General features: G+C 41.0%; 1 protein-coding gene across 4 annotated transcripts in view; it reads right to left on the bottom strand.

Annotated features, from left to right (window-relative positions):
* The window catches only part of ECPAS (Ecm29 proteasome adaptor and scaffold), a 97,654-nt gene that overhangs the window by 63,328 nt on the left and 19,757 nt on the right, over window positions 1-14,569 (bottom strand). For all 4 annotated transcript variants that reach the window (XM_059411081.1, XM_059411080.1, XM_059411082.1 and 1 more), the window contains 3 exons: window positions 8,787-8,917; window positions 1,755-1,871; window positions 189-307 (listed from right to left, as the gene is read on the bottom strand). In XM_059411081.1, coding sequence (XP_059267064.1) covers window positions 189-307; window positions 1,755-1,871; window positions 8,787-8,917 — 367 coding nt within the window. The remainder of the gene's footprint in view (window positions 1-188; window positions 308-1,754; window positions 1,872-8,786; window positions 8,918-14,569) is intronic.

Raw genomic sequence — 14,569 nt, 5'->3', positions numbered from 1 at the left:
GCACATCAAGAAATCTGGTAATTACCAAAACAGTAACGTTGAGATAACACAGAAAACTCAATCATTTGTCAGCTAAATGAGCTCAAGCCTGCACATTAGCCCAAGCAAAACCAAATGTGGGACTCTACGTTTGAAAGGTCGCTGTTGAGTCGTGCAGGTGGGAGACAAGGTCACTGAGGACACCATACCTATCCTGCTGTGGCTGAGGCTTCCCTTCCATGGCAGTAAGGAGCGTGGGGGCCAGTTCACATTGTTTTTCCACGGGGAGGCGAGGATAGCCCATCTTAACATAAATTATAGTAAAATTCTAACACAATGAGAGAAAAGCAAGTGAGCATGAAGGAAATACTCTAGGATTTCAATGAAAACACACGGTTGATAACTTAGGGAGTTACATTATAACGAAGAAATCACATTCTCTCTCCATATGTTGATCACATGTTTATTATGGCTTGATAAACTCTGACATCTCAGAAAGAATTCCAGCCCTACTTATGTAAAAACGCTTGCTGTGAGATGTGCTTCATGTGAGAGTGCATGACCTAATCTAAAGCACTCAGGCATACATATATCAAACATCATGTTTTTCCACTTTAAATACATACAATTTTGTCAATTATGCCTCAATAAAGTTGGCGGGGGGAGAGAAAAGCACACAAAAATGCAATTTTCACTGAAAAGAAAAAGTCATCATTTGGCCTCTCTGAACCTCCATATTACACACTAGCATCAGGGCTCCCAGCTTGTTGCACCAATCCATTCCAGCAAAGAGGAGACCACCCGGGAAATCCTAGGCTGCCATTTCCCAACTGATTACTGCAACCGCCTTAGTACGTGCGGTGGCACTCTGGTTCCTCATTCCAGGAACTGACCAACGGATGACAAACCAAGGGAAACCGAGTGCTGTGGGCATGACACCGTCACTGGAATCCATATAAATGCTTGACTTTAAGCAAACTCATGAATGCATATCTGGATCTATGCATAGATAAAGATCTGCTTTTCCAAAGGATTCTTCGCTTTAGAATAGGCTTCACGAGGGTATTCTCTGGAAGACACTCTATTTGGCACTTTTCCTGGCACACAATGTTTCTATTTGCTGGAAGAAAGGAGCATCTGTAATGAAGCTGTTATGTCCAGAGCAGCCACAGAAAAGATATCTGGCCCAGTAGGTGGCTCCAAAGGTTTGGAATCCAGATGTCAGGTAAGCCTCAACAGATTCCGCCTCAATGATAGGAACAACAGAGCCACAAAATATCAGCTAACATCACGCGGCACCCACGTTTAAATACATCTACATTTCATGAAAATGACAATTTAACAGGAACATTTCTTACCAGGCTCCGTTACTTCACTTGTAAAAAGGATACCTTTCTGAATGTATTAGAAACAGAATTTTTAAAAACTCAGCTTCCTATCCTTGCCATTTATCCTTTCTTTTGCTTCTTCTATTATTGTTTCTTCATGCCCATATTGCATACTCCTTTCTTCTCTCTGTTCAGACTGGCTTCGTATAACCTTTTACGAAGAATCAAATCACTCCTCTGTATCAGCAAACCTGAGTAGTCATTTCACCAGTCTTCCTTTTGCCCAATGTAAATATCCATGCCTTATCCTGCTTCTACCACTTCAGTGGAAAAAACAGTCATTTGAAGAAAAACATCTTCTGTTTCCTTTAGAATTCGTCTAAAGTGAAATTCTAAACTTGCCCATATATTGATGACATCTAATAAATGTTAGGAGAGAACACTCACTGTGACAAAGGAGACTGCAGCAGGGTCCTGGTATTGAACCAATAGTGTCTCCACCGGGAGCTGTATTTTGGGGCGGCTTTTTATACGCTTATTCAGATGGACCAGCAGTTCCATTACCTAAACACAGAGAGAGATGAACTGAAATTATTGATACCTTTTTTTAAAAAAGATTTTATTTATTTATTTGACAGAAATCACAAGTAGGCAGAAAGGCAGGCAGAGAGAAAGAAAGAGAAGGAAGCAGGCTCCCTGCCGAGTAGAGAGCCTGATGCGGGGCTCGATCCCAGGACCCTGGGATCATGACCTGAGCCGAAGGCAGAGGCTTTAACCCACCGAGTCACCCAGGCACCCCGAAATTATTGATACCTTTAAAACAAAGTCATTTCTCAGCCATTACTTAGGTTGATGAATAGTAGCTACTTTGTTCTCTTCAAGGACATAAATGTGATATCCCAGAAACAGAATTACAGTATTAGGGTCTTGTTCTAAAATGCTGTGTCCCCCAAAGCTGGGATCCCATATGAGCCTATACTGAGGCACAGCCCCAGAACCTTTGTGAACCATGCCACGAGTGGAATGTGTCTCCCTAAGACTCATCTGTTGAAGCCCTAATCCCCAGTTTGATGGTTTTAGGAGGTACTTGGGTTTGCCTAGTGTCATGGCAGTGGGGCCCCCACGATGAGACTGGGTGTCCTAATAAGGGGATGAAGGGATCCGAGTCCTGCCTCTCGTCCCCTCATGAGGATGCAGCAAGGAGGCTGCCCTCTGTCGACCAGGAAGATCCCTCCACAAGGAACCCGACGTGTTGGCACCCTGACCTCGGACCCCCAGCCTCTGGAACAGTGAGAAATAAAGTCTATTCAAGGACCCAGTCTGAGGGCTTCGTTACAGCAGCCCAAATGGACTAAGACACACTGGGAACATGACAACATGAGAAACAGACAAGATACAGTGGGTTTCCAGAAAAGATTCTGCCAGATCAAGGAGGACTTAGGGAGGAAGTGACAGAACACTAAATCCTGACAACGAGATGAATTTCCAAGCAGAGAATCAGTCATAAAAAGGAATGACGTCTAAAAGAATATAACATACAGCATGTGACTGACACACAGAGTGATAAGAGATAAAAGCAAAGCCCAGATTATAAAAGGGCTCAGGTAAAATGCTGGAGAATTTTTACTGTAATCTGAGGGTCATCTGATTCTACCAAAGAGCTTTAAGTAACAATGAGCAGATCAAGTGGGAAAAGAGAGAAGAGAGACTTTCAAGTCAATAATTCCTGTGGGTAGGGGCGCCTGGGTGGCTCAGTGGGTTAAGCCGCTGCCTTCGGCTCAGGTCATGATCTCAGGGTCTTGGGATTGAGTCCCGAGTCAGGTTCTCTGCTCGGCGGGGAGCCTGCTTCCTCCTCTCTCTCTCTGCCTGCCTCTATGTCTACTTGTGATCTCTCTGTCAAATAAATAAATAAATAATCTTTAAAAAAATAATAATAATAATAATAATTCCTGTGGGTAGAAAGCAAAAACCACAGGCTTATGTCAAATGGCCCGATCTTACTCTAAGAGTGACATGATCTTGCTACGAGAGGTGAAGTAAGAAAGTGAGCATTGAAAAATAACATTTTTAGGGGCACCTGGATGGCTCAGTCAGTTAAGTGTCTGCCTTTGGTTCAGGTCATGATCCTGGAGTGCTGAGATAAAGCCCCACAAAGGGCTCCTTGCTCAGTGGGGAGCCTGCTTCTCCCTCTCCTTCTGACCCTCCTCCCTGCTAGTGCTCTCTCTCTCTCACTCTACCTCAAATAAGTAAATAAAAACTTCAGGGGTGCCTGGGTGGCTCAATCAGTTAAACATCTGCCATCATGATCCCAGGGTCCTGAGATCAAGCCCTGCATCTATCCTACTACCCATGCTTGTGTTCCCTCTCTCACTGTGTCTCTCTCTGTCAAATAAATAAAAATCTTTAAAAAAAAGAAAAAAGGAAAAGAAAAGAAAAATAACATTTTTAGAAAGGCTTCCATGAGAAAGACTCAAGGATTTAAGTTATCTGTTCCACAGGGCTAGGCCTACACTATTCCCCATCATTTCTGTAATGTGTGTTCTAGCCTCAAAGCAAGTATTAAAGAGAGTTATAGTAGGGCACCTGGGTGGGTCAGTCATTTAAGCGTCTGACTCTTGATTTCAGCCCAGGCCATGATCTCAGGGTGGAAGGATCGAGCCCTGTGTGGGGCTCTGTGCTCTGCACGACATCTGCGTGTACCTTCCCTGTTGCCCCTCCCTCCACTCGGATGCACTCACACTCTCTAATACATAAATAAATAAATCTTTTAAAAAAATAATTAACAAGGGGGCCCTGGGTAGCTCAGTGGGTTAAAGCCTCTGCCTTCGGCTCAGGTCCTGATCCCAGGGTCCTGGGGTCAAGCCCCGAGTCAGGCTCTCTGCTCAGCAGGGAGCCTGCTTCCCTTCCTCTCTCTCTGCCTGCCTCTCTGCCTACTTGTGATCTCTGTCAAATAAATAAATAAAATCTTAAAAATATGTATATAAATAAATAAATAACGAGAGTTGTAGGACTATTCCCGGCAACAACAAAAACCAAATGAATCTAAAGCAATAATGCAATGTAAATTTTAAGAGTAACAACAAATCTATAATCTATGTCTGTTTATTGAATAATAATGAAATAGCTGACATTTATCCAACAGTTTCTGTACAGAACACACTTCTGCATAGCACTCTGCATTTCCTATTGGATTCTTAAAACAACCAGAGAGATGATACTATCATTTCTGTTTCAAAGGTGAGAAAGCAGATGCTCAGGGGACTGAAGTAACCTGTCCAAAGACATAGAGCCATCAGGTGGCACAATCTAATTCCAGAGCGTCCTTTTAATCTTTCTGACTCTGACAGTTGAGCTCAGTTCATCTGAAGTGTCTGTCACCACGAGACAGCCTTAGAACCACTGATACCTCACAGAGACCTAGAAACTTGCATTACCATACATACTCAACTTCCTGACTCCAGACCTAAGATACAGCCAAAAAACAGGGAAAAAAATCAGGAGGAACCAGGCTCAAGAAACAGCCCTCTTCAGAGGCGCCTGGCTGGCTCAGTAAGTTGGGCCTCTGCCCTCGGCTCAGGTCGTGATCCCAGAGTCCTTGGATCGAGCCCCGAATCGGGCTCTCTGCTCAGCGGGGAGCTTGCTTCACCCCCCTCTCTCTCTGCCTGCCTCTCTGCCTACTTGTGTTCTCAGTCTGTCAAATGAATAAATAAAATCTTTTTTTTTTTTTTTAAGATTTTACTTATTTATTTGACAGACAGAGATCACAAGTAGGCAGAGAGGCAGGCAGAGAGAGAGAGAGAGAGAGAGAGAGAGGGAAGCAGGCTTCCTGCGGAGCAGAGAGCCCGATGTGGGGCTCGATCCCAGGACCCTGAGATCATGACCCAAGCCGAAGGCAGCAGCCCAAACCACTGAGCCACCCAGGCGCCCCAATAAATAAAATCTTAAAAAAAAAGAAAGAAAGAAAAGAAACAGCCCTCTTCAAACAATCTAATTTAGGCTGAGTCCTGGAAGGACTCTATGGGAAATCATTAGTGACAATCATGCCCATAATCACATATTCTCTTTTCATGTTTAATTTTTTTTTATTTTAAATAAATTAATGACTTAATTCTTCTAAAAATATAATCATATTAAATATTAATTTCCTAAGTTCGGTTATCCACTATCTAAAACCCTCTATAAACCCATAAAAATAAAAAAATTTAAAAATTAACTGAACCGACCTTCCGTGGACAACTAGGTAACTGTTAACCCATCAGTAAACCTACAGGATCACCAGCCTCAGGTTTATGGTATCTTGTCTATATCAGTTCTTACTACTCATGCATCTATATTTATTTATTCATTAATAAATTTTTAATTGAAGTGTAACACATAACTAAAGTGTACAATTGAGAGTGCACGGCCCAATAAATGTTGATAAAATAAGCACACTAGAACTCTAAAAGCCCTATCTGTACCCCATGCACCTCTGCTCGTTACCCCCCCTTCCTCCAAAAGTTACCACTATCCTGACTTCAAAAACCATTATTTTTTTTTAATTTTATTTATTTATGAGATAAAGTGTGATGAGAGAGCACAAGCTGGGGAAGGGGCAGGGGAAGAAGGAGGAGTAGACTCCCCGCTGAGCAGGGACGGCTCCCCCCAACCGATGCAGGGCTTCACCCCAGGACCCTGGGATCATGAGCTGAGCCGAAGGCAGACGTTTGACCAACTGAACTACCCAGGCGTCCCTCAAACACCATTTTTAAATTTCTGTAAATGGAACATATAAGGTGAACTCATGTGTCCGAATGTTTTATTCAACATCGTATCTGAGATTCAGCCATGCTGTTGCTCATAGCAGTTCACTTTCACTGTCCTAGTAAGGAAATACCACAATTTCGCCACTCTTGTATTGATGGACAGATGATTCCCAGTTTGGGCTATTACGAATACTGCTATAAATATTCTCAGATATACCTTTAGTGTACATATATACATATTTCTGATCTATATAAACTCAGCACTGGATATGCATCATGGAATACGCATACAATAAGCTTTAGAGTATTTCTAAACAGTTTTCCAAAATGGTTGTACGAATTTACACACCTACCTGTGAGAGTTCCAATCCAAACTTGTCAGTAAGTGGTACAGTCAGTCTTAATAATTTCTAGCTATTCTAGCTAATTCTAATTCTACATTTAAAGCTGGCTATAGGGCGCCTGGGTGGCTCAGTGGGTTAAGCCTCTGCCTTCAGCTCAGGTCATGATCTCAGGGTCCTGGGATCAAGTCCCACATCAGGCTCTCTGCTTGGCAGGGAGCCTGCTTCCTCTCCCTCTGCCTGGCTCTCCGCCTACTTGTGATCTCTGTCTGTCAAATAAATAAATAAATAAATAAATAAATAAATAAATAAATAAATAATTTTAAAAAAATAAATTTGGCTATAAAGTAGAATTCTAACAAACTTTGTTCTCCTTAAAATAGCAAATGTACTCTAATGATATGTCACTAGAAATCTAAAACTTTTCTCTTACCCTCAATTTACCCACAAATTACCAGCTACCTTGCAGGATAGCCTGCAAAAATCACACAACTGAAAATCAATACAAGTTTTCATCAATCACAGAATTTCACACATCACAATTATTTATACATGAGCTTTCAAATTGCTGCCCACTGGAGTCCCTGTTTCCTCTGCCCAATGCCTAACCTCCTATCCCTCCTATCACTGGGTGCACTAGGTGGTCCTCAGCTCCCTGAAGTCATCCCATGCTGTTCCAGCTGAGAACATCTGCACAATCTGCTGTGTCTTATATGATCTCCCCATCTTTCTGTCTGGCTACTCCCTACACACCACAGAGGCCTTCCTTACACCCCACATTCAGTTGAAATCAAGTCCTCAAATATATTCTCCCATAGAATCCCTTTCTATCTTGGCACTTACTATAATTTATAATTGGATGCTATCCGCCTCGTCGTTTAATGCCTGTCTTCCCAACTAGATGTTTCTTTCATTCACTAGCGTGTCCCTAACACCTGGCATATACAGTAGAAAACACTTAGTATTTGCCAAATGAATGATGAGAGGGAGGAAGCTAAATAAGTCAACAGAAACCAACTCACGAAGGGCCTTTTATTATCCCTTGCTTTCCTGAGGGTACCGGAAGGCCACAGAGAAGTTTCAAATAGGACGGCGACAGTATCAAATACACATGTATTCAGCAAGGCAGGATACTTGTCAAATACCTGTCAAATACCTGATGAGAATGACCGGGCTCTTCCCGCAAACATAACAGACATTCTTAAAGAGACTCTTTGTCCAGTGAACCAAAACTGGGCCTCAGAATCCCTCTCAGGGCAGACCTCCAAGGATCCATTGCCAATCAATCAGAGTAGCCCAAGCAATGAAATCTGATGACAGCTCTAAGACCTGAAGGTCTAGTATAAATACACCAGAAGACTAAGGAACTACTTTAAAAAATGAAGGGAGCAAATGCTCCCTGCAGAACATTTAGGTTAAAAATGAAAATCTTGAGGGGCACCTTGGATGGCTCAGTCAGTAGAGCAAGCAACTCTTGTCAGGGTTGTGAGTTCAAACCCCACCAATGGTGTAGAGATTACTTAAAAATAAAATCTTAAAAAAAAAAAAAAGAAAGAAAAAGAAAATCTTGGCACACCTGGGTGGCTCAATCAGTAAAGCATTTGCACCTTGGGTTCAGGTCACCGATCCCAGGGTCCTGGGATTGAGCCCTCCCTCCTCATCAGGGAGTCCGCTTGTCCCTCTTCCTCTGCCCCTCCTCTCGCCAGTTCATGCTTTCTCTCTCTTGCTCTCTCTTTCAAATAAATAATGATCATTGAAGATTACATCAAAAACTAATGATGTACTACATGCTGGCTAACTGAACATAATAATAAAAAAAATGCTACACCTGAAAATAATATTACACTGTATGTTAACAAACTGGAATTTAAATAAAAACTTGAAAAATTAAAAATAAATGAACAAAAATAAAAATAAAATCTTAAAAAAAGAATCTTGATGTGATAGTTACCCAACTTTTGGTGACAGTACTTTCCACAACGGGAGCTGTACAGTATCTTGCTTTTTTAAAAAATTATTTTGCTTCATCTTCATAAAAGTTGTATTCATAGTCAGCCATTGTTAAAGAATATTTTTGCCCCATTACCACCTCACTTTCATATCGGAATCAAGGGCATGGATTTTAGATCAAGCCTCTACATATTCAGAATGATTATCTCAATTGTATCATCTGGAACTTATGCCAAGTGTACAGTTGGTACTAAATGCAGCTGTGCTAAGCATAGAAAAGCTACTTTTAAATCATGTAAGCTGGTCCCAGACTTACTCTCCATTTTGAAAGCCCAAAATGAGATCATGAACCTAGATTTCAATGGTGAGAACAGGAAACTCACTTCATAATATATACCCATTTACTCACCATTTAATCCCCCCAACTGTCCGAACATGCTTACCTTTTTGCGTACTCCTTCTTGGGTGCTGGACAGCTTGAGCAAAACAGGAGGAAGGAATTTAGATATAATATTCTGTAATTGTTCATCTGTTTCAGCATGGCCAAGTCGTAAAAAGACCCGTTCAAGCTGATCTATAATATAAGAAGAAAAAAAGAAGAACTTAACATATCAAACACAACCAAAACTAAATATTTTTATGGTTTAACCTTTTTTCTGTACTGCAGATCATTCAATCATGATTAGCCACAACTAGCCCTGTATGCAGAGGACTGATATACTAGGAAACAACACTAAAAAAGGCTTACTACCTAATTACACTTTCTTGCAACTGTCCTGGTCATTTAACCCCCAAAAGAGAAGAAAACAAAGCCAAGAATATCAAAATTCTCTCCTACATACAGTTATCCCTTTCTTCTAAAGGGTTTGCATACTGAAAAGAATACAAAAATTCTGAAGAACTCTTCTAGATCTAGCTAGTGGAGGGAAGGAGAACTTTAATCCGACACCGAGGACAGTATCTATTTGGTGAAGCCGCCTTACTGATGAAGGTTCTCCACGGACAGAACCACTGCCCACTACTGTGGTGGGATTACCTAACCAGGATGAGAGAGACCGGTTTCAACCAAGAGAGCCTCCATGAGAGATACATGTTACACAGCACCACCGTGATGCTCCCAGCAAAACCCAGACTGTGACAAAGTACAGAACAAGTAGCCAGACCAGTCCAACAGAAGGACAGGGAAGGGAAGGGAGGGGAAGAGAGGGGAGGGAGGGGGAGGAGGGGAGGGGTTGTGACGGGGAAACCTACCATTTACCACTGCTCAAAATATTTGATTTTAAGGAAATACTGTTCATTTCTTAGGTGTAATAATGGTATTGTGGTTTATGTTTGTTTTTAAAGGTTCTTAGAAAAGTTATCCCTGATGATTGAGGAGACTTCTAGGCAGGCTAGAAATGTCTGTATCTTGTTCTAGGTGATGGTTGCAGGGATATATATCTTGTAAAAACTCATCAAGCTCTCTACTTTCATACTTTATTATACCTCAATGTAAAATTTTATTTAAAAGAGTCTTTATTTTTTAGAGATCAAGACTGAAATACCCACAGGTGAAGTAATAGTTACAGGGATTCACTTAAAATAACCAAGGGTGTACTGGAAATTTGCTAGAGAGTAAATTTCAGATGCTCTCACAACACACACACACACACACACACACACACACACAAGATGACTATATGAGAAGATATGTTAATTAGCTTGACTACAGTAATCATTCCACATGTATGTATATATCAAATCATCACACTGTACCTCTTAAATACATACAATTTTTTTTAATATAAATAAGGTAATAGTCTCATTTGGGTCCTTATAAAAAATACTAATCGGGGCAGAGGGATGAGGAATGGGGAGAGGCCATATAAATGAAACCAGTATTGGCCACTAATTGATTAACTGCTCAAGCAGCATAACAGATACAGAGAATTTGCTCTTTTGTGTATGCTTGGTATTTTCCATAATTTTTTAAAGACACACACACACAGAATACAGAGGTAAGACATTTTGGTAGCAACAAGCATACCCTGAACCCAAATCTTGGTTTTTAGATTATCATTCGCCAAAAAGAGGAACCAGGCTCCTTGAAAAAAATGACAGATTCTGGGGCTGGAGCAGTGAAAAAGCAAGATGAACCTGAAGCATCTTGTAATGCTAAAAAGAAAATGGGGCCTGTAACATGTTGAAGGTCTCCAGGAGACCCCCATAAGAGTTCCAACATGGACAACGTGAATAATTTGAGGAACAAAATAAACAGAACAGTACTGGATTATAACCCAGAGTATAAAAATTAATCTACATGAATCCATGCTGATGTAAATAAATTACTAAATGATTAAATTCAATGGGGGAAAAGAAACCTCTTTCTTCTGAAAGAATTCTAAGTGTTACCTGTAGATACCTCCCCCTGCAGGAGGTACAACTTCATTTCTGCCTCCACCCTGTCTGAGAAGGTGGACTAGGTTTACTGAGTTGCTTCCAAAGAATAGAAAAAGGAAAATGTTAATGCTACAGTGGAGATGCTTGATAAATACTATCTTTACCAAGTGATGAAAGTTACCACCATGACTGATGTCACATGGCTATCATGATCCCTGATGTGACAAGGGCACTGCACCTCTGCGGTGTTCTTTGAAAAGCCCCAGACCGCCCCCCCCAATCTAATTATCAGTAAAACAACTAGAAAAACCCAAACTGGAAGAACTTCTATGGGACACCCAGCCAGTACCGCTCAAGACTTCCTTTTTTTTTTTTTTTTTTTTTAAGATTTTATTTATTTATTCATGAGAAACAGAGAGAGGCAGAAGGAGAAGCAGGCTCCCGACAGAGCAGGGAGCCCGATGCGGGACTCGATCCCAGATCCCAGGATCATGACCTGAGCCAAAGGCAGACGCTTAACCATCTGAGCCACCCAGGTGCCCTCAAAACTTTCAAGACAGTGAAACACGGGGAAAGACTAAGACACTGTCACAGACCAGAAATGAGAGGAAGACAACTAAGTGCAGTGTGGTGCCCTAGGTCAGATCCCGGAAGAGAAAGAGGACATTAATGGGAAAAAGTGGTGAAATCCAAATAAAGCCTCAAAGTTTAAATTTTAAGATGATAATAAAGGAAGAAGAAAAGAGTAAGGAAGAAGGAAGGAGGGAAGGCAGGCAGGATGGCTGTGAGATCAGCAGACCAGATGCTTCTATACAGTGGCTGTGAAATCAGTCCACAATATTTGTGCCAGTTCCAGGAGGCTCGGCCCTAGTGCCTCACAGATCTCAGGGCAGCAAAAACTGTCCACGGATTTTACCTAGAGAAACGATGGAGAATTGTTCTGGGGAAGAAGGCAGAAAGTTGAATTTATAACAAACTGATCTAGAGAATCTGTACCAAGATTTAAACAACCAAGTGATATTGGCCTCTTTCATTTTTTTTGTACAACTGTTCAGTTTCTTCTTATGTTTCCCCACCATAGTGCCTAAACTTTCTTCTCTCCCTCACTAGGAAAGAAAATGTAGCATCCTCAATGCAATAAAATTATTTATGATGGAACTACGGGAATGGCAAAAGGGCACCAAACCTTATGTGGGACCCCTCCCAAACAGGCCAAGTGTGCCAGAGGAAGAGTCAACCCTCCTACAGCCTTTGAGGAGCAGCAGTGTAACACTCTTATGCCATCTTTCGTACACAATGTACTTTAAATAAAGGTAATTAATCACATTCAAGCTTTATTAGAACAAATGTAAATAAGTGCTGATATAATCAAGTAGTAAATTTATCAACCTGTTAAAGCTAACAAAATAGGGTGCCTGGGTGGCTCAGTGGGTTAAGCCACTGCCTTCGGCTCAGGTCATGATCTCAGAGTCCTGGGATCGAGTCCCGCATCCGGCTCTCTGCTCAGCAGGGAGCCTGCTTCCTCCTCTCTCTCTCTCTCTGCCTGCCTCTCTGCCTACTTGTGATCTCTCTCTTTGTAAATAAATAAATAAAATCTTAAAAAAAAAAAAAAAAAAAAAAAAAACTAACAAAATAAAAAGTAAAGATTTAGCAAGAGTACGGTCTCTGAATCCAATTTTTAGAGGCACAGTAAGAATCTGCTGTGGACACCTGGGTGGCTTAGCCAATTAAGCGTCTGCCTTCAACTCATGTCTCAGTCAGGGTCCTGGCATAAAGGACCACGTTGGGCTCCCTGCTCAGCAGAGAACCTGCTTCTCCCTCTGCTTCCCCCATCCCTGCCCCCGGGCTCATGCTCGTGCTCTCTCTCAAATAAACAAATCTTTTTTAAAAAAGTTCTGAACTCTGTGCCCTTAACCTAAGCCAGGAAACAACCTCACAAAAGTGACAAAGGCAAATTAGGCCCAGGACCCCCAAAGTGTCTGTCTATTCAGAAACAAGGAGGGCTGCAGCCAAAAGTTCTGAAAATTCAAAAGGAATCCAAAACTCAAATCCATCTTTCACACAGACTGAGTTTTTCGTGTAGGAAGTGAAATCCTCCAGGTCATCACACAGTATCTGAGATACGACAAACACTACTTCAGGGTTCCATCCTCTCCACAACTACGACATTATTCACTGCATACAAACTCATATCCAATTATTTTCACTTATGAGAAAGAGACATTGCCGTAACCTCAGACAATCACTGTTAAATGTGGAGGCTATATTCTGAGCTATTACTTCTGGTTCATAAAACTAACATATTTTAACCTAAAAACTGAAATATGACATATAGTATTTTACAGTTTGCCTTTCTTTTTCCTTTTGATTCATACAAGTCCTTTACCTTTGAAGCATATAGGTCTCAGAACTTTTTAGATTTAAGAATGATAATATAGTATATATACTGCGTATTTCAAATAACCCTATCTACCCAATGGGTTCTAGAGCAGTACCTGTAATCAAATACATTCATATTTCTGTAATAAAACATATGGGCAGTCACACTAAGTGGGATAATCAAATATTATAAAGAACCACATATCCACTCAGATCAGGTTTTAAATACCAAATGAAGAACACTCAAAAAACGTTTGGTTACATATAAAATCTTAAATATCTTTCCATAGCACTAAATAAAAATCTAATTGATAATGGCCACAGAGAGACTTTGTCTATAGAATAGTATAATATATTTAACTAACCCTTTATTTGTGTTATTACCAGTTTTATAGTATCACAAACGATGCTTCAAAGAACAACTTTATCCATGCATCTGTGCACTGGTATGGGTTTCTGTAAGCTGAAGCCCTAGAAATGGAACTGCTGAGTCAAAGTTCCTTGACTGCGTGTCCCAAGTTTAATAGATTTTGGGAAAATACTTAATAATGTATGAAGTGTTGGGTCACTATATTGTACACTTGAAATTAACATAACACTGTATGTTAACTATACTGGAGTTAAAATTAAAAACTTAATTTAAAAAGTCTGTGCTGGGGTGCCTGAGTAGCTCAGTAGGTTAAGCCTCTGCCTTCAGCTAAGGTCATGATCCCAGGGTCCTGGGGTGGAGCCCCACATCTGGCTCCCTGATCAGCGGGGAGTCTGCTCCCCCTCTCCCTCGCCCCCCCCCCCGCCTCTCTGCCTACTTGTGATCTCTGTCAAATGAATAAATAAAATCTTTTAAAAAATAAAAATAAATAAAAAGTCTGGGCTAATTTATACTACCATCAATGTCACAACTAGCAATTTTCCCACACCCACTCCTACACTGAGTAATCAATTTAATAAAGATTTTAAGTAATCAATCTTAGCTGAACTGAGAGATGGAAAGGGATCACACTGTTGTCTGACTTTTTCTTTTTTTTTTAAAGATTTTATTTATTTATTTGACAGAGAGAGATCACAGTAGACAGAGAGGCAGGCAGAGAGAGAGAGAGGGAAGCAGGCTCCTCGCCGAGCAGGGAGCCCGATGCAGGACTGGATCCCAGGACCCTGAGATCATGACATGAGCCGAGGGCAGTGGCTTAACCCACTGAGCCACCCAGGCGCCCCTGTTGTCTGACTTTATACCTATTTTATCACTGAGGTGAAATATCTTCCCAAATATTTATTGGTCCTTTGAAATATCTTCTTCAGCAAATTACTCATTATTCCTTTGAGTTGCTGACTTACAAAAGCTTTTATATATTGGGGAAAAAATCTCCCCCTATTCTCCCACACATCATAAATACTTTTTTCCTAGCATGCCTGTGATTCTACTTTCTAGATTTTCATTTCATATCTAAGTTTTTAAAATATAAATTTACCC

The sequence above is a fragment of the Mustela nigripes genome, chromosome 9 (assembly GCF_022355385.1).
Source record: "Mustela nigripes isolate SB6536 chromosome 9, MUSNIG.SB6536, whole genome shotgun sequence".
Taxonomy (NCBI): Eukaryota; Metazoa; Chordata; class Mammalia; order Carnivora; family Mustelidae; genus Mustela; species Mustela nigripes.
Note: the sequence above shows the minus strand (reverse complement) of the source record. Positions and strands in the feature narration are given on the sequence as shown.